Source organism: Cydia fagiglandana, chromosome 22 (assembly GCF_963556715.1).
Source record: "Cydia fagiglandana chromosome 22, ilCydFagi1.1, whole genome shotgun sequence".
Taxonomy (NCBI): domain Eukaryota; kingdom Metazoa; phylum Arthropoda; class Insecta; order Lepidoptera; family Tortricidae; genus Cydia; species Cydia fagiglandana.
The window spans coordinates 488,688-514,841 of record NC_085953.1 but is presented as its reverse complement, the minus strand read 5'-3'; the positions used below and the strand labels follow the sequence as shown (position 1 = coordinate 514,841).

General features: G+C 35.1%; 1 protein-coding gene and 1 non-coding gene across 4 annotated transcripts in view; both read right to left on the bottom strand.

Moving 5' to 3' along the window:
- LOC134675593 (zinc finger protein rotund-like) overlaps nt 1-26,154 on the bottom strand; it is a 186,581-nt gene that overhangs the window by 137,945 nt on the left and 22,482 nt on the right. For 2 of the 3 annotated variants that reach the window (XM_063533909.1, XM_063533911.1), the window contains exons 2-3: nt 1,962-2,046; nt 1,352-1,479 (exon numbers count right to left, since the gene is read on the bottom strand). In XM_063533909.1, coding sequence (XP_063389979.1) covers nt 1,352-1,479; nt 1,962-2,046 — 213 coding nt within the window. The remainder of the gene's footprint in view (nt 1-1,351; nt 1,480-1,961; nt 2,047-26,154) is intronic. The other variant, XM_063533910.1, reaches the window with a different exon arrangement.
- Nucleotides 10,929-11,001, bottom strand: Trnat-cgu (transfer RNA threonine (anticodon CGU)). Its single transcript has one exon. It is a non-coding gene; the product is annotated as a tRNA-Thr (tRNA).

Sequence of the window (26,154 nt, the reverse complement as noted above, 5' to 3'; positions counted from 1 at the left end):
GGTAGGTCACACGCACCCGAGCTGCATACATCGCCATTGTTAGTAGCTCGGTACTACTACCAGGGCTAGTGTGTCTTATTTGAAATGTTTGCAATTTTTGAGCGGTTGTGTAAAAGTCTGACAGCCCTACTGTGTTATTGTGCGGTGTCGGCATTTACGCCATCATCAAAGGCGTCGGTCCACTGTTACTTTTTACATTGTGATAATACTGAGTAGAGTCAGTCTAAGCTAACACTGCACCAAGTTTGCATCGAGGGGCGGAAGTTGTGGAAGTGCCACTATTAACGTCAGCAAAGAATTAAATTTGTTGACCTTGCCTAGTCCAAGAGTTAACTTAGACTAAATCTAATTTAGTTTAAGAATGTGCCCTTATGGGGAACTGCGCCCACTCGACCATGTACAAGAATTGGACTCATATAAATTATACAATCAATCCAGATTCAAGTCTAATAGGAATATTATAGGTTAATATAAACGCTAATATAAATATAGAGTCTTGTCTCACTAGATCAGCTTTGAATCCAATTTTAGTAAAGTCTTACTTATTTTTCCAATTGGAAAATAATAATCTTACAAACGTAATTACCTTCTAACTTTTTATAAAGTATGCTTTTGCTCGTATTGATAGCATTATAGTTATTGCAAAAATGTTGATGCGAATGGTTTGACATTTAGCTGACCTTAGCATTCACCCTACACTGTGGAAAATTGCTTGGAAACGAGAGAGAAATTGAATTTTTGGTTAAAATTTTACAATATCGACTGCCTTTTAATAGATCAAGTTAAAGATTACCAAGCAGTCAAATAATGCTATGTCAAACATAAGAAAACAGAACATACTTCCTTTAGCTACCACATATCGAGTTTTTTTTGTTACTGTGCTTATCGTCAACTTACCCTAGCCAAAGTACTCATAGTAGCCAAGTAAGTCTTTTTTATCAAAATTAATTAAGTTAAATACTGCCCGATTCGAACTATACGATACGTCAAATATTACGGCTAGATACGATATGGATTAGATATGTCAGTGTCAAAAGTGACGTTTTTGTTTGAAGAAAAGTCACATTTGGGACTGACATATCCAATCCATACGTATCTAGCCGTAATATTTGACGTAGGTATCCTAAAGTTCGAATCGTGTCGATAGGTGGGAAAGTTTAGTAGTCTATGACTCTATGAAATATTCAGGACCTTTTCATGAGTGGACTAGTTCCAGAAATGTGATTTCGTCGCATTAATATAAGTATCCGCACAGCCCTATTTTCTGAGCTGGTCATCCTAAGCTCTAAAGATTCATGTATCCATAAGTAGCATAATGTTCGAAATTAGAAAAATTAATAAAAGTACTTACATCGACTCCGCCATTGTTCCACGGTGGCAGCGCGTAATGGGAGGGGTCGTGGTGCCCCCCTCCCATATGCTCCGCCATCACCGACATCCAGTGCACTAGGCCCTGCGCCCCGCCGCCGCCTGACGTGCCTGCAACCACCATACATTATAGACCTCTTGAGATATAAGGGGGATTCTTGGTGGACTTAGGAAAACATGAGATTTATAGTATATTGGCACAAAATCACCAATGTACTATTTATTAATTTTTACTATTAATTTAAGCTTGACATTAACAATAATTATGATAACTTGCTTGGGAGCAGAGCTCAATGGAAAATGGCTATTTAGCGACGTGTGGTCCAGGGAAGAGTGGGTGATACCAGGCCATGAACTAACCACTAATGAGATGGACAGACCAGATCAAAGCTGCAGTGGATGTTGGCACACAAATGTACCAGGAAGGCTAACAGAGAAGAATGGGGTGTTGTGAAGTTCGTCACCCATCGCTAAAATTATGTACACGTACTCTGTGGAGAGGCATACGATAAAGAAGAAGCAGATATTAGGGCCGAGTCCTGCGCAGCCCAGTGCGGGAGAGGCAGCTAAAAGGGCCTGTTTAGGTGACTCACCAGTAGGCACGGCGGCGGGCTGGGGGGCTGCCTGTTCCTGCCCCCCTCCCCCGCTCCAGACGAACGCGGACGAGGCGCCTGCCTTCTGGAACAAACATAAACGCATTAAGATCACCGTGTAGGCTAAAGCATCGATGAGCGGCATTCTGAGGTTGCTCAATTGCTGGCAATTGAGCAGCCTTTAAACTGGCTTTCCACTGAAACGGAGATGAGAAACGTACGAGAATCACCCAAAAGCATTGGTTGAATTCCAGCGGAGCGGAGAAGATGCAATGGCATCCCTTCTCCGCTCTGCTAGGATTCTATTGGTTCATTACCGCACGTTTCTTCCTCATCTCCGCATCTCCGCCTCAGTATATGTTCAGCCTTAGGAACATGAACGTATCACAAAATCGTGTACGGAAACGAATAGTATGGAAACGAAAAACGGCTTCTCTTCACTTTTCACAGGTAAAATGGAACTAGTTTAAAGGAAAACTAATAAAAAGCCTACAGAGGATTAATCACAAATAAAGAACATGAAATAAAACAATTTAACCGGATTATATCACGGATAATGAATATTAAATACATCTCGACGTTTCGAGCCCTTTTCTGCACAGTTTGGTCAGTCTATCCGTTTACCACGAGGGCCGGAAGGAAGGAAATTCCATGCGTAACTATCGCGGTAAGAGGAAATATGCTTTGTCACCATGCTTATCACGTTCTAATACGTATGTAAGTAAGTGCGAAATTGATGCGTGACAGGACAGGAGATAAAAACGCGACCATGCTACCGCCACTGTTACGATAAGGCAAATTTATTAAAAACGCAAAGGCAGAGTTGAAACAAAGAGGAAGCAGGGGAGACCAAGGAGAACGCACATGGTAGTAAAAGAAAATCTCAACTCGTATTAGTTTACAGGCTGCCAAAGAGAAGACATAGGACCGATAAATATGGAAATCGCTCCACCGACAAGAGTTTAACGCGTAAATTATAATTGATGATGATGATGAAGTATCGCGGTACGCGAAGACAATATTACAAAGAAAGTTGTCTAAATGTGTCGAAGTCTAGTCCAAGGTTCCACTTTGTCGATTACCATTATGACGAGATTTGCTTGAATCTTTATACAAATAACCTGCCAAATCGTCCTTATGGCAAGCGACAAGATTTTTTGCTTGGAAACGACACAAATATTGAAAGATTTTATCACAAACATGGTTGTTTAAAAATTCATCCGTCCGCCTACGGGGCTGCCAAGAAAATCTGTTAAGTCGTCGTCTTTTAAAACGCAGTTGCACTATTGCAGCCAATAAGTAGTTCCGCTTCTTAAGTGTCATTTGCCTAGTTTAATGCAAAAAAATGTATAAGCAAATAATGTGTTTTGTAAAAATGTGTGGTCTTCAAGAGCGAGTTTTTAGTCGGTCGTTTACTGTGAGGGAATAATGAGGGATTAAATCCCAACTATCCCTACCTACTAATATTATAAATGCAAATGTAACTGTGTTTATGCTTGCAGTTTCTGCCCACTACTTTGTCTATTGCTGATAAAAAAACGAACCTAGCTCTCCGAGCCTCAAACTATTTATCTCCATACAACATTTCTTCTAAATCGGTTCAGCGATTTAAGCTCAAACACAGGCAAACAGACAGACGGATTCTGAAAGCAAAAATAAGCGATAATTTCTAGAAAAGGGCATCTATCCTGACTGGGCCGGTCAATGATCTATTCGCGCTGCAATAAATTCTCATTGTTGGGTATAAACGTTTTTACGTCATTTTACTTCAGATTTCAATCGAATCTTTTAGTTTAATTTTATTTTTATATTTTCTTATGCAATGTTCATACATAATGTAAAAGATCAATAGCAAAAGTACAATGTTAAGTAAATTTAAGTATCAATTATTTGTTACACTCATCTACTTGAATTAAGTTCTATTAGTTTTCATTTAATGGATTAATTCTCTAAATATAATATAATGCCAAAAGATTAAATAAATTTAATTAGCTTTATTTTACAAAAGTGGACCTCTTTTACATTTGCCCATATACTTATACCTGCATTAGATCATACTAGTCTTATTAGAAATGTTCGACACTCCACTTTAGAACAGTAGAATAATACTTATTTAAAAGACAGTTTCCAATAAGATGAAAGGTTCCAATAAAAAAGAAATTTCTCTCTACTTAGGTATAAGTAGTACAACTTATTAGAGTAATAGGCTCCTGTCTATCTATTTATCAAATAATAGTTGAAGTCAGGCTATCAATAGAATATGATTAATCAGTCAATTGAAAGAAAACGATAACGAATCAGGGAATACGACTAAACAAACTATTTCTTAATGTACCTCATCAGGAGACTCCGTCGTCCTGTCTACATTATTCTCATCATCCGACACCTCCAGGCCAAATCCATTGGAAAACAGCATGTTCCTCTGATACAACGAATAGCATTCAGCCACGTTCCTTCTCCTCTTCCCGAGGCTCGCCAAGAAATTCTTATACAGCTGCGTCGGCAGCAAAAATGGAGAACGAGCATTTTGGAAGCCATCTTTGAAAGTAAAATTCTGATTTCGAAAAGGATTCGCAAAGTCAAAATCGGGTAGGAACTCTTTTTTAATAAAATCTGCGACCGGGTGAAGAGAAAACGCGTTCTCGGTAAAATCTAGCGCTGTATTATTAACTTCTTCATTAGGCCCGTTGTTTTCGAGGTCGCTAGACTCTGAATTGGCATCGCTTGAGTTATTATCTATCTGATCCATTTTGGCGTTGTCTTCACCGTTATATTCTTCAAACTCCGTCTTCATCGGTAGATTCATTGGGCTTTTTATAAACACGTTTGAGTTTGAAACTGTCACGGACATTATTTTCTTCGATCGCTTTTTGTTGAACACTTATTCTAATATATTTATCACTTTACACTACTTTTATATATATCGAAGGAAAAATAATTATATCTTCATAATTAAAGTAGGTATTTTTAGGAACTATCGTTGGGTTAGGAGATTCTGGACCAAAACTGAAAAAAGAAATGCTTTGATTCTTTAATTTTTTGAATATTATTTTCTTTAATTCTTCACCCGTTCCGTATATTAAGTTTAGGTTTTTATCACGCGCCATATAATTCGTTTTTAAATTAGATTTTTATTGTGATCTTTTTCGTTGTATTTTCTGATTAAATCTGATCATAGTGTTTTTTATATTTTAAGTATAATAGGTACAAATAGTTTATAATTTCTTATATCGATTTTAAGCCTATGAGTAGCATGAGTATAATTTAAATCTGGTTATAATTTCTTATCGGAATTTCAAATGATTTGATTTGGTTTTAAAGCCACTCTAGAACTTACAATTATTTTTTCATATTAAGTATTATTATTTCTTTATTGAACACATAAATCTAGTCAAGTTATTCTACTTCATTATGTTCATCAAATCATTTAATGAATGCTAAATTAACTTTGACTCATCATAAAAAGAATAGCTATTGTCGAAGATAAAAAATAAGTGTTTAACACTACGGGTGTAACCTAGTATTATGTCTTCAACATACTTAGGTACCGTAAACTCAGGTAACTTACAACTATGTCCAAATGTAAACTCAAGTTCCAGTAAAATAATTATGATAAAGTATTTTTCAAATTGTGTAGAGTATCTAATATAGAAAAAGCATTAGTAGGTATATATCTAACCTCCAAAATAAATTTAACGGGTTAAACCAAACCGGCTCGTTAATAATTAACGTTTAAAACTGGACCATAGTTGTATTATATGACTATAGTTACCAGAATTCACGGCACACCTACGTAAATTTAGAAGTACAAAGAACGATCTATACCAAACTAGGTCCCCCACCGACCTTTTCTGTTTTGGATTCAAGACACCGGGGCTGGTGATAAAATCGAAATCGATAATCTAGACCGAGTATTCTGGATCTAGGTCGACGGAGTAAAAATATTTTTGTGGAGACATTCGTCGCGGTACAGTCGGCTGTAATAATTATGCAAATATTTTATCACCATACCAGCTACTCGTAAAGGCTATATTTTAAATACACTACATAAATAATTTAAAACATTATTAGCTATTAATGTATTAAATGGATACTCTTTTATTTTTATTTCAATATTTTTATTTGTTTTAATTAATTAATATATATATATATATATATATATATATATATCACCAAAACATACATATATATACAGGGCATATATATATATATGTATATAAACATACATATATATATATATATACAGGGCGTCCCACGGCTATGCCACATGGAGGGAAAGTACCCTAAATATTGTAGATGGAACATTTTACTGAAAGAAGACATTATTTTATTTTAAAAAACAATTTAAACTACATTCATAGATTTTTAAATAATTACATGGTTGAACCGGGAATCGAACCCGCCGCACGAGAAAAAAAATCACCCTGTAGCTTTATCATACCGATCGAAAGGCTTGATCAAAAGGATTATTTTTTGCTAAATAACATAGTGTCGGAAATAAAAGGAAGCCCATGAATTTTAACATTTTTAATTCAAAATTAATCAATTTAATTTATCAAATGCTCAAAATGTAGTCTCATTCTGTTGAATACAAAGCCGCACTCTTTTGATTATTTCGCTAAATTTCACATCAAATGTTAAAATTCATGGTCTTCCTTTTGTTTCTGACACTATGTTCTTTAGCAAAAAATAATCCTTATAATCAAGCCTTTCGATCGGTATGATAAAGCTACAGGGTGATTTTTTTTCTCGTGCGGCGGGTTCGATTCCCGGTTCAACCATGTAATTATTTAAAAATCTATGAATGCAGTTTAAATTGTTTTTTAAATTAAAATAATGTCTTCTTTCAGTAAAATGTTCCATCTACAATATTTAGGGTACTTTCCCTCCATGTGGCATAGCCGTGGGACGCCCTGTATATATATTCTTCAAAATAAGTGTTCCGTAAACAAAGTTTTGTACGGAACACTAAAAATTTACGAACATCCATTAGAGAGGCTAAGTACTTCAATGCAAATTTTGAGTCGTTTCCTCATGTTTGCTGCTGGAATTGACTTTTAATTGATCATTTTAATGAATAGTGTTCATTTGGATTTGATTTGTAACGCAAAATTGTGTTTTATTAACCCTTTACCAGGCTGACATTTCAAAATGACAATCGAATGTCAGGCTTACTCATCGGAAATACCTTTCCTAATCAGAACACAATGCCGAATATCTTAAAAGGATCCCCATTATTTTTGTTACACCTTATATTTAATTTCAAGGTTATCTTTGAAACTAAACATTTTATGAAATATCTAAACATAAATTTAAGAATTTAAGTTAGGTAGTGAAACGTCTTCTATGTCGATTAGAAACGTTACTAAAATCCTTGATTAAAACAAAAATTATCCACTTTAGTGGCTGACTGTACCTAGAAGTTGACGTAACAGTGTATTCCGTCACAAAAGTCTATAATACGTTAGCATGCACCGATAAAATGCAACATATATTTAAAATGCTTTCACAAAAGTTTAAAGTTTACACTTTTTTTTTAGGTGCTAATAAAAACACTAAAAGGGCATTTCTATTTAAAGTTGTATTTTAGATTTTGGAATTTTTCTATTATTTCCACTCAGAATCATGAGCTCTTTTCAAATCATGAGCTTTTTTATTTTTTTCGGAAAAAGAAGTGTTCCCAAAATTTCGTACAATTTTTTTGTCCATTTTATTATGTACGGTCATAGAAGGTTGTATTGAATACCGTAACCAAACGGAACCAAAAATTTTGAGGACACTTTTTTTCTCAGAAAAAATGAAAAAAGCTCGCGATACTGACAAGAAATAATTCTAACACAATTCTTATTGGTACTACTATTTTAAATTAAAATGCCCAAAAACATGTTTTTTTAGTTTAAACTGTAAAATGTTAACGTTAAAACTGCCTAAATATTCTCTAACTGCTGTCTTGTGAAACAAACATGGAGAATTCAGCATTCATGGACGATTGAAAAGTTGCGACACTTCGGAAAACAAACAGACAAGTGTCGGGCCCAGTGCTGCATTCGAAGTTTTACCATTTCAGCTTGATTTGATACCGATTAGACGTTATTTTCAGCGCACATCATCATAATTTTCCTCGCGGTTTGCCGGCATTTTGCCACGGCTCATGGGCCGCTTGGCAACTAATCCCAAGAATTGGCGTAAGCACTAATAGTTTTTACGAAAGCGACGGCCATCTGATCTTCCAACCCAGAGGGTAAACTAAGACCTTATTGGGATTAGTCCGGATTCCTGACGATGTTTTCCTTCACCGAAAAGCGACTGGTAAATATCATATGATATTTCGTACATAAGTTCCGATAAACTCATTGGTACGAGTCGGGGTTTAAATCCGCGACCTGCGGTTTGAAAGTCGCACGCTCTTACCGCTAGACCACCACTAGGGAAGCCCCTAGGCTACCAGTAGGTACATACTTCCTTTCCATTGTGAATATCGAATCAACATAGTATTTCGAAAGTCCGAAAGCGTCTCTAAATTGAGCTGAATGTCTGATAAAGTTTCCTTGAGAGGAAGTATTTAGTTGCGGGACGTCTTTCTTCGTGAAATGCGTTTAGTTTAGATGTTGCATGATAAATATGCTTTTTGTATGAAACCTGTCGTGAGGCTTGATGTAATGTGTGAATAATAAAATTGAATGTTTTATTGCACTTCCAGATTTAAATATAAGTAATATCATAAAATTTTATCTATTTAAATTTTAAATAAATAATAAGGTGTTTTAAGTCGCCTATTCTGCTACTTTAATTATTAAAAGAGGAAGAAAATAGAAATAAAAATATTTTATGATATATTTTTTCTTCGTGAAATGGTGGAGTTTAGAATGCTACACTTATTTTTATTTATTATCTACATGTGTATGTTAAGTGTATGTTAATTTTAATATTGAAATTAAGTGTCGTATGAGAAAAATGATTCTTAAAAATCAATTAGATTCTTATCTAATTGGCCTTTGTCTATACAACGAAAAATAATGTTGCTAGTTACAAAAGAAGATAAGATCATTTAACAACAATTACACCAATTTTCCGACCAATCGAAATTTTAATTAATAAACCAATTAACCGAAAACGAACAAATATCATTTCACTTTTATCGCAGCAAAATCTAAACGTTTTAATAAGCGCGAAATGATATCACGCCAACTTATCACGCACAGAGACACACACTCACACAGCGAAACACTCATTAACACATTTACATCACTAATGTAACACCACCACGTGTCTTAGCCAACTCATTTAACTTAAAACCAACTAACTTTCAATTTATATGAAACTAAACGCTTTTGGCGCGTCTTTTTTTTTTCGTCTTTCGCGCGTTTCATTTGTTTTTAATTTGTGTTAACGGGACGGGTGAAGAATTTTCGAATTTGGAACGTCAGCGCGGCGGATCGATTTAGTTTTTTTTAAATTAGGCTTTTTATGGGCGCGTTTCGGGTTTAAAATTTGGTATTTTAGTTTTTAGTCGTCTAGATGTCTTTACCGCGAGGTATTCGCTATGAAACTCTTCCCAAGAGCTTGCTGCAAGGAAAAGCATTCACAACACATGGAAGGTTTTCTTCAGTTTTATCCAAGTGTGGGTGTTCACGTATATATCCACACGTGACGGTGTGTCCAGACGGGGGCTGCACAGCGCATGTGTGTGTACATTATTTGTCTGTGTGCGTATTTTATGACTCTGAGTGCATCCCTTTCGAGCTGCATGCGATTTATATGTGTGCTCTTATTTTTTTTCTAAACGGCGCTATTCTGTGTGTACGTTCGCGAAATTTTCGTGTATGGGTGCTCTGTTTTTTTAAACAGCGCACGAGATTTTGAGCCTTTTTAGGTAGCTGATAAAGGGTAGTTTTGTGTGAAGGGTCGAAATGTATTTTTCAGTTTTATATCGGCGATATGAGAATCGCGGATAGCAAAGAAAACGTAAGAGGAATAAAAAAATGCATGCATCGTACGTTTTCAGGTAGACACATTTTTCTTTAACCCCTTTATAGGTGTTTTGTGTGTGTGCGTGTGTGCATTGGGGGCCGGGGGGTTGGGAGGTGGGGGGTGGGGGACATATAAAAATGATAACGCATCGCAAGACGGCAGCTTTTATGGTTTTTCTTTATTTTTTAAAGGTTTTTTTTATAGGGTGAAGTAAAATTTCTTGAAAGAATAGTCGGTGTTTTCATAAGGAATGGTCCCTGAATTTTGCTGAAATAATATTGAAATGATACAAGAGACGATAGTTTCATTTGATATCGCGGATTTTTTTAATACTACTCAACTTTTCAACTATTATTATTTTTATTTTACCTACTCTATTTTTATTTCTATACACCTTGTTTATCATTAACATAGTTATAGTTACAGTCACCTGCAATAGTATGTTACTCTTCGAAGACCGCCAAAGTATGTGACACGCTCTTATGGCTCTACAAATAAGATTGAGTCAGATATTTTTGCGGCGTTCAAAGAGTAACATATTATTGCAGGTGACTGTACTTAGGTTTAAACTCTCGAACTGCAAGGACTTAAACGAAGATGTGCACTTATCATTAGGTGGTACGAACTCTTGTTTGTAACTTTTTATGCTAATACTTATTCTCATCATTTTATTTTACTTAAATTACATTAAAATTTAAATGACCCAATTATTTAATTTAAGTATATCAACTCGATAAAAATAAACAATAAGTAAATATTCTTACATTTATGAACATATTCTTATCGCTTAAAATATATTTATAAAACAAACATCAGTATTCACTACCTTCTTTGTGTTACGCATTACGAGATGCTTTATTAGGGTCAAGTTATAATCAAAAAGTGTTCACGAAATCATACTTTATTCCCATAGACGTATGGATCAGTTTTAAACAACAATATTGGAAAAGAGGGGCAAACTTAAATGCGACTGCATTTTTATAATATAATAAGATATGCCCCAGGTGAGAATCGAACTCGCGACCTTAAGATTACGAGACTTATGCACAGTCTACTGCGCCACTGAGGCTGATGCTAGGCTAGGTAGATGAAATAGTCAAACACAGAGCACAGTGCGGAGTACAGTGCGTTCTAAGTTTTTCAGATGCCTAGATAAGTGGTTTAACTTAAGAGAGGACATTAAAAATAAATTAAAACAGGACATAAAAAAGAAACAAAAGATATGACCGCGTGATGCTTGCGACGTAAGATATGGCCGTTGAGCGGGTTTTTAACTTTTATCTTAAATATACTTCTGTTTTAAGTTTTGTTCTTTATTATAACCTTGGCTATAATCACTAGTTACACAAGTATTTGTTAATTCGACCTGATTTATTAAATTATATGGTAGCACCCTAGTTAGTATATACAGTGTGGAAAGATAAGTCGGGCCCTAGAGGGAAACTACCTTAAATCCCTAAGCTGACTCATTTTACTTAAAGGAGACATTACTTTATTTTTAAAAAGAAACAAAACTGCATTTAAAATTTTTTCTTTTTTTTTTAAATTTGGCTAGTCTAAAAAAATCTTGAGTACTAAATATTAGATTTTATGGATATTTTATACGACAGACGAGTGTAAGACTTAATGTTTTGAAATATTATCATTAACATTAACTATATCGACTAGTAGAATAAAATTGCGAGTGTTTGTTTTTTGGAATTTTTAGTTCCCGGGCGAGGCAAGCGAGTTTTAGAAAATCTTTGAATGCAGTTTTGTTTCTTTTTAAAAATAAAGTAATGTCTCCTTTAAGTAAAATGAGCCAGCTTAAGGATTTAAGGTAGTTTCCATCCAGGGCCCGACTTATCTTTCCACACTGTATTAGCATCCATACACGACATTGTTTGTGTTGGGGAATGCTTATCTTTTTTATTTTTATTTATAATTTGATGTAGAGATCTAATTATGATCAATTTGTAACCTGTTTAGTAAAGGTTCGGGATAGCTACGAGTACCTATATCTAGAATTTTTTTTTTTGTTATAGGACAATCTTACACAGATTGACTAAGTCCCACAGTAAGCTCAAGAAGGCTTGTGTTGTGGGTACTCAGACAACGATATATATAATATACAAATACTTAAATACATAGAAAACACCCATGACTCAGGAACAAATATCTGTATCATCATACAAATAAATGCCCTTACTGGGATTCGAACCCAAGACCATCGGCTTCGCAGGCAGGGTCACTACCCACTAGGCCAGACCGGTCGTCAAATCAAATCAATTGACCGTATTGTTAGCGAAGGTCTCCATTTTAACTAGGGCACTTTGCTTTCGTATGCCTGGACGCTCTCCACGTGTCAAGCGAAATTTAATCTTAATGTGGATTCACGCGGTTCAGTTTCCATCTTACGAGTAAATCAATATTTTAATGTGTTCAGGAAATTAAATTAAAAAATAATACATAATTAAAAAGCGTTATAATATCTATAATAGAATAAAAACATAGATAAATTAATGGTGAATAAATTAATTATTAGTTATTAAATGCTTTCGTATCGTCATTTCGTCTATCATGTTAATTCGTTTTAACAAAATACATACTAAATTATGTTTTCGCTTAGGAACTTACTAACAATTTTACTGGGTGTAATATGGGGGTTGAATCCACGACCTTCAGTTTGGAGGTACTTCTCAACCGCACAGCAACAAGGACTATAAAATAAAACTAGAAAATCTTGTTACTAAAATTACCATTAAGACGTATTATTTTAACAAAATATTTCACAATTTCGCACATCAAGCTACCTTTTACAATAAACCACCTCAATTTTCTAGACAAAGAAAAAACACTGCAGCGAACGCAAGCAAAAAGTACCTATATACCTATGTAGTGAAATATAGGAAAAATATAAAATACGGGTAAAAAATAATATGGGAGCAACAAAAATAATTCTCAAGACGACGCGCACAGGTGTGCGTGGGTGTGCTTGTGTGCGGGACAATGGAAGGAATGGAGACTCCTTACTTTGCAAGGAATTTGATATTTACTATTAAGGGAACTAATTAAATTATTTTATGAAAATAATATTATTTGTGTTATTTTAAGTATAAACACTACTATATAAATTATAAACTGAAATAGATATCATGTACGAAAGAAAAAGTGACCAAGTCCTTAAGGGATTGCATTTACTTGGGAGAATTAATATTCATTTGGTTTGGAAAAAAATCGTTTATTTGGGAACAGAATGCATTTAATTTATAGGTTCCCTAAAAACAGGAGTGTGCAGATATTTTACAGATTTGGCAACCCACTCTTGGAGTTACTTATAAGCGTCCGTAGGCTACAGAACATGATAACTAGTTATTTTGCTAAACATAAATTAGACTATTTTTTATTCCAATTCTTGCATAAGAAAATAAAACACCAACCTATCGCCACTCCACAGTTTTCCTTTTAGCTATTCCTAGACCGAATAGGACGCATGTGTGGGGCACCTTCGAGCATAGACCACCGATGTCAGAAGAGAACACTAGCTAGATGTGACTAAATGAGTCGAAAATCTAATCGCGTCTCGAACAACTTAAAATCTTATACTCGTAAAACTCTTTAAATTATTGCATCAGGATCTCCCTTTTCCTTAGTACAGACTGAAGGTTCTGGGCGTCAAAAGAAAACTCTGGTGATGAGTTATGAAGATATATTTGTGAAAGATCTAGGAATAATAACAATTTAGGCAGCATCACGCATGGGAACAAAAGATGTTCATAATATTCATCGTCTTCAGTGAAGTTCGATTCATAATTTCTTCGACTTAAATCTTCATTAGGGTGATCTCCTTTCCTTGATTTCTATCTTCATTTTCTTACGCGATGCGCCGTGGTACGCTTCATTTTCCTGGTCCTCTTCTGGTATGGGTCGCCATCTGATGAGTTGGTAGTTGGAGGGTCGAATGGAGATTAAGGGCGGGTTGCACCAAACCACCTGCTAACGTAAGCACGGTTCGCTAAATTTTAACGCTGACGTGGGGGTCTTAACGATTGCTAAATAAAATGCGTTGCACCACCTATAAAAAACAGGACGTTAAAATTACTAATCGCTAATCGTATTGCCGCATTATGAACGCATTCCTACCAAAAAATTTATGGTAGAATGTTTATTTTATATAGCAACCCAGTCACAAATGCCAAAATGAATTGTCAAAATTCTCAACGAGAATAGTTTTGTAGGCGCGAACTAAACTTTCTTTGCAGATTTCATATCTAAATATTCAACAATATAAGCCATTCCTGAATATTATCAGAAAAACAATGTATCATCACGGGCTTCACGCTTCGAGCTACACTGGCTTCCGACAAGGCACTTTAAAGTGAAATTTCTGCCGATTATTAAAAGTCCAAGTGCTTTCCAAGCTATAGCCACACTGAAGGAGGCAGTTATCAACCTGAAGACCTTGCTAGGTTTCGTGAAGGAGCTGGGGTGGTTAAAGTAGGGCTACCTCGTTTCTCGCAAAATAGGCAGTGTTTGTCGATTTGCGGAAAATGCCCAGCAAAACTAACTAAGCTCTAGCCGAAATCAGACAACGAGCTACATGGCATGGTAAGTTATCTTATTAGTACTTATCCCTTACTACTTTTAGAACCGTATGCACAAGGCTTTACCTTTACTGTGCCAGTATGCCTTTACCTTTAAGCTGTGAACTGGCTCTGAAGCAGTTTATACCTTTCTTTTCAGGCTCAATTGGCAATAACATATTTGACACAATTGTGCATACCTAACTGCTAATTAGTAGTATAACATTCAAGTTACTTTTGTACATTAATTTAAAGCCGCTTGTTCTAAGCATATTCTTTTTACTGGTAGTCAAAGAGAAATACAAAATATTTTTTCATATAATAACATAATGTTGTTTTCTTTTCAGGATTGATTTTAATACAAGATGAAAGGATTGTACAAGTGAATCAACTCAAGAAACATGATGTTGTTTATTTTTCAGGATTGATTTTAATACATGATGAAAGGAATGTACCTACAAGTGAATCAATTCAACAATATGAATGTCAAATGCATAAGCACAACGAAATTTTTGTGGTTTAAAGTAACTGGAAGAAACTTGTAATTAAAAATAAAGTATTATAAATATTCTTATTTCCATTATTATTTAACACATTATAAAAAAACCTAACCTATGGTGCTGCCGGCAGCAGAGCAAGGCCCAAGCTGCCGGCGGTCAGGGCCGCAGAGAAGAACCGGCGGACTATCCGCGCCGTGTTTAAGATCACCGCCTTCTGCATTTGGCCCTTGCAGCTATGCTACTTTATTATTATATGATATCCTTTTTGATAACAAATTAACTAATAGAAGTAAAAGGTTATCCGGAGAGGGTTGACAGTAGATCAACAAATTGCACTTATTTTGCAATCATAAGGACTTATTTTTTCAGTCATACTGGTAACATGAATTGCTTATTTTCAACTATAAATATCTTTTTTCTTGAGGTGTAGATAAATAATATATGTAAACATGCATGGCCTATAGCAAAGTTTCTGACATGAGGATGATAAACTAAATAAAATAAATATGTATAACATAAAGGGGCTTTTCTTGCGACTGAACTCAGAGCTTAAGAACTATTGAGGTAGGTTAGGTATTTTGTGTTTAAATTTAGGGAATTGTATAGCCAAGTGAAAAATATTGGTGCATACATCCCACCCAAAAATATGTCCCTATAGCTCTACTATTAGCAAATCAAGAACTTTGGAACATTACTAAGCAAGACACCTACAGTGACCTACCTGATGTACCTACAGAGACACCCATATTCTTACACTTGACTGTAGTACCTATATCAACATAGCCTGGAATACATAGGTACATTTGTTACAGTGTATTATATTCATTTGATTTATATGTAACTTACAAAAGTCATACATGCAGGTAAGTCATATTCTATTTAATTTGTAAGTAAGTAGACATGCTTGTAGTGTGTAGATAGAGAAGTTGTTTGCCTAGGTCAAACCTAACAACCTACTCAACTTATCTCATGTGAGTATATTCCATGTTTCTAGAATAATTTAAGATAAGAAATAAGACTGATACCTGCCTCTGAACTTCCGCAGTCAAACTATATAGTTTTGTGGAGCTTAATTGCTACATCTACCTAACCGTTACTTGTTATACTTAGAAATAAAATAATAAAATCATGACTATGTAGCTATTGTAACGAACGGCTAACAAATCGATCTTAGCGCTCTGGTATATTTTGCAATAGACTACAACCATTGTACACTGTAGATATCTTTCATCTAAAAGCAGCACACATGATCAAAATCACTTTGCTTTTGTAATTAAATGATTTATTAGGTAGTAATAATAAATATTGGGTAAAGTCATAGTATGAAACAAGTTGTTTTAAAATTTGTTTCATGTATTCAGATACCTATATAGCTACGAAATAAAATTATTTCTAATTAAGTACTTGCAGAGAGCATTGTTATTGTTTCATAGGCTTGTGAATAATATATGTTGTAAAAACAAATAAAACACAAATAAGTAGGTAATAACTGAAACAGTATAATCATTTTTGCATCACACATTTTTCTAACTTATAGGTACCTAACCTATTCGGCCGAACTAGTCTGTAGTTGCTCCAATACATTTTCTTCACACTAAAATACTAGATTTCAATATTTCGCATCTTTTTTTTATTTACGTTTATAGTTCTAAATATATTTCACTTCTATTTTTGTTGCGGGTTCCGATTTTTTCACAGGTTAACTTTGGAACCATCATGCTCCAATATAGTTGCCATCTCACAGTTTTTGAGAATCATAGTTAATAGTTCACCAATATTTCCATAGGATTTTTCACTTTTATCTTGATTCCAATAAACAGAGGGCATTTTAAATTCATTTTAATGCCCAGTCTGCCGACAAGTACTTAGCGTTCATTACATGCCGTTGCGTTTTATTTGTTAAGCTGTGATAGCATCAATCTAGTCTTATCTTCAACTTAAGCTCATTCTGTTCACGATTTAGACTTAAAACACGCACATTTCTTTTAAACTATAAATAAAATAATGTATTTATGAAAGACGGATCGTCTCCCAACTATAATGACTTTAGAGCCATTCATGTCAACTGTCACACGTTTTTGCGTTTAGAAACTCCACATTTTATTGTTATTAACATGTTTTTAATAATTTAAATAACATATTTCCTAAAATTATTGAAAAATCAAATATAAATTCATGAAATACGGACAAGTTCAATAAAGTGCCGCCATTTTTATCAAACGGTAAAATCGTTAACCAGTGGTCTACGACCGGTTAAGGGCAGCGTAACTTTTTAACAGACGTTAGGCGTAGTGCAACCCAAATATGCAGTTAGCGTTCGTTAGCGCCATCTTTAGCCTTGATCAGCACATCAAATGGGCATGGTGCAACCCGCCCTAAGTGAAACGAAACATTACGTACCGAAGATGTGTTATACTCTCGGTATCCAAGTAATCTAAACATCTTTTAATCTAAACAGCAGAATCAGAATCAGAAATTATTTATTTGCATTGATACAGTATGGGGATGTTACAATATACCTAACATACATACTATAATTTATTTACACTGCATGCTATTTATATTCGCATATTTGCATTGCAGACAGTAATATGCTCAGCAGTGCGCGACTGAAGGCTAGAATGATGATGATGATGATGACTGTTAATATGTTAACTTAGGTATATAATACAATTGGTTTAATATTTTGGGTGTCATAAAAATCCTCAACTGTAACTCCAAAAAGCCGCATGCAACTCGCGAGCCGCGGTTTGACGACCCCAGAAGGCGTACTAAATCCCAAAACTTAGCCTCTTCTAGTGATATATATCCGTGGCGCCGCACACACGCGGACCTCAGTGTATGTTACGGCAAACCGAACTCATATCGTACTTACGCCCTTTTACTGCGAAACCTAACTGTACACTTGCTGCCAAAATAAAGGACGGTAAAAAACAAAAAAGTATTACTTAATTTTGTATTAAGGGCATTTCATATAACACTTAGATATAATACCTAGGGCAAAAATTATCACCCTAATAACATCATCTTTTTGTATTTTTTCATGCAGAATTTTTAGGACTTTGTGGAGGCGTAGGCTTGAATCGTGTATTTATTTTCTTATACAAACTATGGATCAACATTATCAGAAAGAATGATTATTCTATCATTAAACTCCACATCGGTTGAATCAGAAGTGTTAAACCCAAACTACCCCATTGATGAATATATGTAATAACAACACCTAATCATAAAACTCGCTAAGTAGTTTGAAGTAACAGAGCTTACAAAAAAGAAATCCTCTCTAACATGCTTATAGATTCTGCATCTTTTTTACAAAAACTGAGCAATGAAGCACTGAAGGAATTGACGACAGAGCCAAAGCTAAGGTTTGGCTAATCACTTTTACTCTTGCTTAGAATACACATAGAACTATTCAATTTCCGTTTTATAATCATGATGGTGTTAAGTCAAAAGAAGCTAAACCTACAAACTCCACTTCAATTGTCTGTAGTAAAATGAGAAAGAAGGGCAAAAAAGTACTGTACTAATTAAATATATATTGGATAAAATATATAAAATATATAAAAAATATATAATCTATATATATAAATGCAAGTGTCCTGACTGACTGATTCATCAACGCACAGCCGAAACTACAAAAGCCAGAAAGTTGAAATTTGCACACCAGATTGCATTTATAAAGTGTACAAGAGATAAGAAGCGATTTTGAGAAATTCAACCCCTAAGGGGGTTAAAAAGGGGATGAAAGTTTGTATGGGGTTAAAGTTTTCTTTCTAGCTAGGAATTTGAAAGTTCGTAAAAAGATATATTATTAAAATACAAGAAAACTAATTTCAGCGTTTTTGAAAATTCATCCCCTAAGGTGGTGAAAACGAGGTTGAAAGTTTGTATGGATATCAAACATTTTTTCGAGTGGTGGACTTGAATCTTTGTATTTAGAGATATTATTAAAAGATAAGAAAAGTAATTTCAGCGTTTTGTAAAATTCATCCCCTAACAGGGTTAAAAAGGGGTTGAAAATTTTAATCCATTACAAATGCTTTGAAACTTCTTAGAAAGGCAAAATAGCCTATTACAAAAAAAAGTAATTGCAACATTTTTGGAAATTCAACCCCTAAGGGGGTTAAAAAGGGGATGAAAGTTCGTCTTCAGGTGCAAATTTTATTTTAAGCTAGGAACTTGAAACTTTGTCAAAAGGTATTAAATTCAAATACAAGAAAATTAATTTCAGCGTTTTTGAAAATTCGTCCTCTAAGGTGGTGAAAAAGGGGTTGAAAGTTTGTATGGATATCAAACATTTTTTCGAGCGCGGGACTTGAATCTTTGTATTTAGAGATACTATTAGAAGACAATAAAAGTAATTTCAGCGTTTTGAAAAATTCATCCCCTAACAGGGTTAAAAAGGGGATGAAAGTTTGTATGGGGTTAAAGTTTTCTTTTAAGCTATGAATTTGAAACTTCGTAAAAAGATATATTATCAAAATACAAGAAATCTAATTTCAGCGTTTTTGAAAATTCGTCTCCTAAGGTGGTGAAAAAGGGGTTGAAAGTTTGTATGGATATCAACAATTTTTTCGGGCGCGGGACTTAAATTTGAGGATATTATTAAAAGACAATTTAAAGTAATTTCAGCGTTTTGTAAAATTCATCCCCTAACAGGGTTAAAAAGGGGTTGCAAGTTTGAATCCATTACAAATGCTTTGAAACTTCTTAGAAAGGCATAATAGCCGATCACAAAAAAAAGTGGTTGCGTTATTGGAAATTCAACCCCTAAAGGGGTTAAAAAGGAGATGAAAGTTCGTCTTCAGGTGCAAATTTTATTTTAAGCTAGGAACTTGAAACTTTGTCAAAAGGTATTAAATTCAAATACAAGAAAACTAATTTCAGCGTTTTAGAAAACTGATCCCCTAAGGTGGTGAAAATGGGGTTGAAAGTTTGTATGGATATCAAACATTTTTTCGAGCGCGGGACTTGAATATTTGTATTTGGGAATATTATTAGAAGACAATAAAAGTAATTTCAGCGTTTTGTAAAATTCATCCCTTAACAGAGTTAAAACGGGGTTCAAAGTTTGAATCCATTACAAATGCTTTGAAACTTCTTAGAAAGGCATAATAGCCGATTACAAAAAAAAAACGTTTTATGGAAATACAAGCCCAAAGGGTTTTAAAAAGGGGATGAAAGTTCGTCTTGGGGTGTAAATTTTTGAAATATAGGTATTAAATTAAAAACATGAAAACGAATTTATACATTTTTCAAAATTCAAAATTCATCCCCTAAGGTGGTGAGAATGCGGTTGAAAGTTTGTAAGGAGATCGGTTTTTTTGTTAGTGCGGAACTTGAATCTTTGTATTATAAGGGCATAGGTACCTATTATTAGAATACAAGAAAAGTAATTTCAGCAACCAACATCAAAATCCACTTGACTTAAAACTTGCTAAAAAAGAAAAGTAATTTCAACATTGCTTGGATATGAAAATTATAGATACTAAAGATGTAAAATGTTGAAGATAAGATTCCACGCGGACGAAGTCGCGGGCAACAGCTAGTCTTCTATAAATCTAAAATTTAATATTTTTAAAATTTTTAACTTTGGATACTTCTTTTGTCCCGATGTGCCCAAGAAAAGCGTTGTAGCGTCAGAAATTTCATGGAATATTTTATGAATTTATTTGAAAGATTTTCTTGACTCGCGACCGCTATACTAGAAGTTAATTTATTGCTTTATGAACTCCTTATATGTACTCCTTTATATTCTAATGATTATGTGTAACTTATTACTACTACATATAACTTTAACACTGTATAGACCATTCAGCATGTTATAGAGGATTGCCCCATAACGCGCTATGCCAACGGACCTCCTGAAGACCTGATCTTCCTTAGCGACGAGGCCACCAAGTGGCTGATTGGACTTAATCTGAATTTATAACTGTTTGCTTTCTGTTTATCATACTATGCCATACGATTAAATAAATAAATAAATAACTTTTACAAAATAAAATAAAATTAAATGCACACCGTTTCATCTGTGAAACAGTGAAAGGAAGTATAAAACAAATAAATTACATACTTATTTATTTTTATATACATATTAGTCATAGTTAGTTAAGAAGCGCTGGTGGCACTTGCAATCCGGAGGTCGCGGGTTCTAACCCCGGCTCGTACCAATGAGTTTCGAAAGTTATATATCATTTGATATCTACCAGTCGCTTTCCGGTGAAGGAATACATCGTGCGGAAACCGGACTAATCCTAATAAGGCCTAGTTTGCCTTCTGGGTTGGAAGGTCAGATGGCAGACGCTGTCGTAAAAACTAGTGCCTGCCTACGCCAATTCTTGTGATTAGTTGCCAAGCGGACCCCAGGCTTCCATGAGCCGTGGCAAAATGCCGGGACAGCGCGAGGAAGATGATAAGTCAGAGTTCTCAACAAAGTAAATACTATTTATTAGATTCTATTAGTGTTTTATCGCGAATTAAGGATTAGGTGTACTTATTTACCTATAATTTGGTACCGCGGCGGGTTGCTAATGTAAAATAATTTATACTTTATTTTTCAAATAATGTTGCTAATTATTTATAAAATATAATAATATTTCCTTTGCTATCCCTCCCCCTACCTTCCCTCTATAACTTATAGTTTCGGATAATGCATTAGGGAACTTCTTTATGGCTCCGAACATACATATCTATGTATGTATGAGTTATTTTTATTTGAACCGCCATTGTTGCCTCTAGAGGCTTCTAGAGGATTATAGAAGAAAGATACTTTAAAGAAGTAAAAGTATCATATCATACTAACTTTAAAATGTTTTTATTAAGTTTAGGTTGTAACTAAGTGATAAAAAGTGGCAATTAAAATATAAAATTAATTTTATGGTACAATCTTACACAACTCGATCTAGCCCCAAAGTATAAGCTCATTAAGACTTGTGTTATATGTACTATCTAACTGATATGTCTTATATAATTAATGCCATTAACGAGAAAAAATATAATAATACATATAATGACGAGTCTAACGCCGTTAAATTTCATTATTTTACCTTTTTTTCTGACGTTTCAGCCAGGTAAAAAAAAGGTTAATGAAATTTAATCGCGTTAGACCCGTTAATGACATTTTCATCACACTCATCAGTAAATGTGGAATTGTACGCAGGTTTAGCGGGAGTTGTAGAAAAAGCGTTCTCTCTAGGGAGTTATGAAGTTTCTAGTGCCATAATTAACAGTTTTTTGTCTTTACACTTAATTTTTGTATCGCAAGTGTGATGAAAAACATTGTAGGTATGTAACTCGGGACGTAATAATATTGCAAACTCGAGTCTATAAATCGCTCCGGAAAGCCATCGCGATATAATTTACTCTCGTTTGCAATATTCGACTTACGCCCCATGTTGCACAATGTACTATAATCATGTGTACAAAACGCGAGAGTTTAAAGTGTTATATGACTCCAATATATAAATTTGTTGTCAGATGCACGTTCGAATTGGCCTGTACGTCCATATAAACAACACTAATCCGCCACAAAAACGCGTTACATTTCCTCACCTCGCATTTCATAATCGATCATTAAAACGATTAGAACCATAATTGAGTGGATCAAGTAATTACTAATTAGTACAATGTAAAGTATTTTTGTTAAAACGATTGACGGTCGGCGGCAATTTTGGAAGAATATTGACCGAAAAACGACCAAATTGCAGGATGCAGGGCGTCGCTCGGTCGTGGGATAGGCGTAAGCGAAAATGAACCAGTAAACAAATTTAGGAGTAAAAGCAAATAAATATTTATATTTTCGAAGTATACTCGTAGTGTAGTGTTTCGTCGATGTAGTACAGTCATCAGCAATAGTATCTTACACAACTAGGGCCGCAAAAATATATGACGCGCTCTTATTGCGCTCCAAATAAGAACGTGTCACATATTTTTGCGGCCCTAGTTGTGTAAGATACTATTGCTGACGACTGTACCTATTTAGCTGCATAACAGATTAAGGATGACTCACGTTAGACCAGGCCGAGTCCGGGCCGGAGCTTCCGGCGCATCATTTTCTATGGAAAGCATTACGTGATCGCCTGTCACGTCATAGGAAAGTAAGCGCCGGAAGCTCCGGCCCGGACACGGCCCGGTCTAACGTGAGTCATCCTTAATTCTTCAAAAACACTGGACTGTCAGGTACATATGGTACTCGTAGATATTAATGTACCATCGAATAGTTATAGACTCGGTTTCATATGTATTACAATTCCAAACTTATTCGAAGTTGCATCCAACTTTTCTACAATTATGACCCAACTACTCTATAATATAGACCGATACCGATCCCGATATGAAACCGATGTAATAACCAACTTGCAACCTGTAACTAAATATCACTTAGATGAATGTATGTCATTAGTATCATCTGCAATATGATAAAATCACGTTTTTATCATCTATGACTCAGTAAGCATTAACATTTACAAACTGTAATCGTAATAAGTATAATTGTTATCACTTAGTATACTTATTAGGCTGTTGTATTGACATTCTCTGGCTATGTATTCTAAAATTGTTAGATATTACTTTTCAAAATGTGGGATTTAATAGAAGTGTCCTAAAATCCTCAAGATATTACCGATACTCATCAAACAATAAATCATACCTAGTGCATGTTGCATGACGCGATCCCGCGTAACTATGGCGTAACCGGTAAGCGGCGCAAAAACGTTTAATATCGTGTATTGAAAGTTAAGTGCCGCTATTAGGCGCGCCCTGAGCGGTGTCTTCCGGCTTGTCTTCAGGATTGTTTGCTTTGACACATATCTTAATATAGATTTTTGTCAAAAAGGAATATACTAAAGGGGCCCACAGATTACCAGTTCACCGGACGATATCAGCCTGTCAGTTAAACGCAAAATTTGACAGCTCCGAACAACTGACAGGCTGATATCGTCCGGCGAACAGGTAATCTGTGGGCCCCTTTACAAGCTTTCTATGACTGCACTTTTCTTTCAACAGGCAACTAATAGTTATCTAGACACTTTTTACCAACCCAAACAATTAGGTTGTGTAGTTTTAATTTGTTTCTAAGGTCACCTCCTGTGTCCATCATCTGATCAGCTCGATGTTACCCTATTATTGGATTGTCACCCAACTTACATGTGAAGTTTCCCTCTCGTGCATGAGAGGAGGCCTGTGCCCAGCAGTGGGACGAATGAATAGACGTATAGGCTGAATGGTGGTAGTTTCAGCTCAATCAAATATGTACTTATAATTTTTATAAGTAAGTTATGTACCCCTGTAAGTTAGACCCATTGGGTCAATGAAAAGAGATCGAGAGAGAGGAGATCCTTAGAGATCGCCCAGCAGTGATAGTATATCCTGTTTATCATCAATTTCATCGAGGTGACCATTGGGGTCTGCCTACACCAATGGACGCGGAATTGGCAAAAGCCGATAAAAAAGCTTCTACGCAATAAGAGCGACAAAGATGCCGCTCGGCTCAGCCGACGCCTTATGAACGTATTTTTTCAGAATTGTTAAAGTTCTTAGGCACCTTTTTGCTGGCAATGCTGAGTTTGCTTTGTTGCCAATATCATAATCAGCATACTACGGGGTTTTTTCTTGCGCGAATGTTTGATATTAGTAAAAAAATAGGTGAATAAAAAAACACGTTATCCAAACGTGAGATTTGGACACATACCACTTTCATTCATAATATCCATTACGACAGTTAAAACGCATGTTGCACCAAACGGAAGTCTCTCTTAATCCAACCCAAATCAACCTTACAACCAAATTACAGCTAGATACAGCTTACAACATAATCACAAACTAAAACAAATGGACCTAATAAAGACAAAATGAGACCAACTATAAGAAACTTTAATGACCACCGATTCGTTCCGACCAGCTTCCGTTACAAGATTCAAATTTTTTCCGTTTTTTGAGTTAATGGTTTTTTGCTCTTGTACTTATTGTTTTCGGGGCGTCTGATCTTTAATGATGTTGGTGTTTGTGTAATACGGGAGGTAATGAAGCGGGGTTGCGAAATCAGTTTTCAGATTAAGTGTGGTGCGTGAGTGATGGTTTATTTTTTATTTTTTAATAAATAAATATTATAGGACATTCTTACACAGATTGACTAAGTCCCACAGTAAGCTCAAGAAGGATTGTATTCTGGGTACTCAGACAACGATATATATAATATATAAATATGTACTTAAATACATAGAAAACAACCATGACTCAGGAACAGATATCTGTGTCATCACACAAATAAATGCCCTTACTGGAATTCGAACCCAGGACCATCGGCTTTACAGGCAGGGTCACTACCGACTAGGCCAGACTGGTCGTTTATGAATGTGCGTTTTGCTTGTCGGTTCATGTTCTAATGGAATTACAAGAGATCCTTTAAAAAAACAATATTTTATAAGGAAACGTTAATATAGGTTTATAACCACTACTGGACGTTTTAAGCCTTTATGGAAAACAAGTGATAATGATAACCTAATTTACGTTACGAATGATATATCTTTAAAATAATTTAATTTAAGTTAGTAAGTTAAGACACAAATACTGGACGTCAATAAACGTCAGATTCCTATGAAAATGTGCCATTTACACAAACAATTCCACAATATATTCTGTCGGTGCAGATTAAAATGGACTCCAGGTACTTCTACCTTTTCGGAGGCCATCTAAAACGCTTAAATCATCAGAACGAGCACCCTGATTGCCGTAAGCAGCGTCCATCCGGTGATTCCGGTGCGCCTGCGGTTGCAGCCGCACCGCAACGATATTGGTTTACTCCTGTAATTCCACGGATGGAATCATTCTGATGACTTTCGTTGGTTAAAGGGTAAGTGGTATAAAAATATGTTCTGATTTAAGCTATGTTCGTATTTGTCGCGTGATAGAGACAATCGGCTAGATTCGAACTTTAAAATACGTCAAAAAATTGCTGAAGAATCTCTCTGCTTTGCCTTAAGGTTAACTAGTAGAGAATGCTTTTGGTATTAAGTCCGCCTTTTGTACGATAAGTTTTTCTTTTGTGCAATAAAGTTTAAATAAATAAAGATACGGCATGGATCGTATATGTCAATGTCAAAAGTGACGTTTCTTCAAACAAAAACGTTTTTGACACTGACATATCCGATCCATATCGTA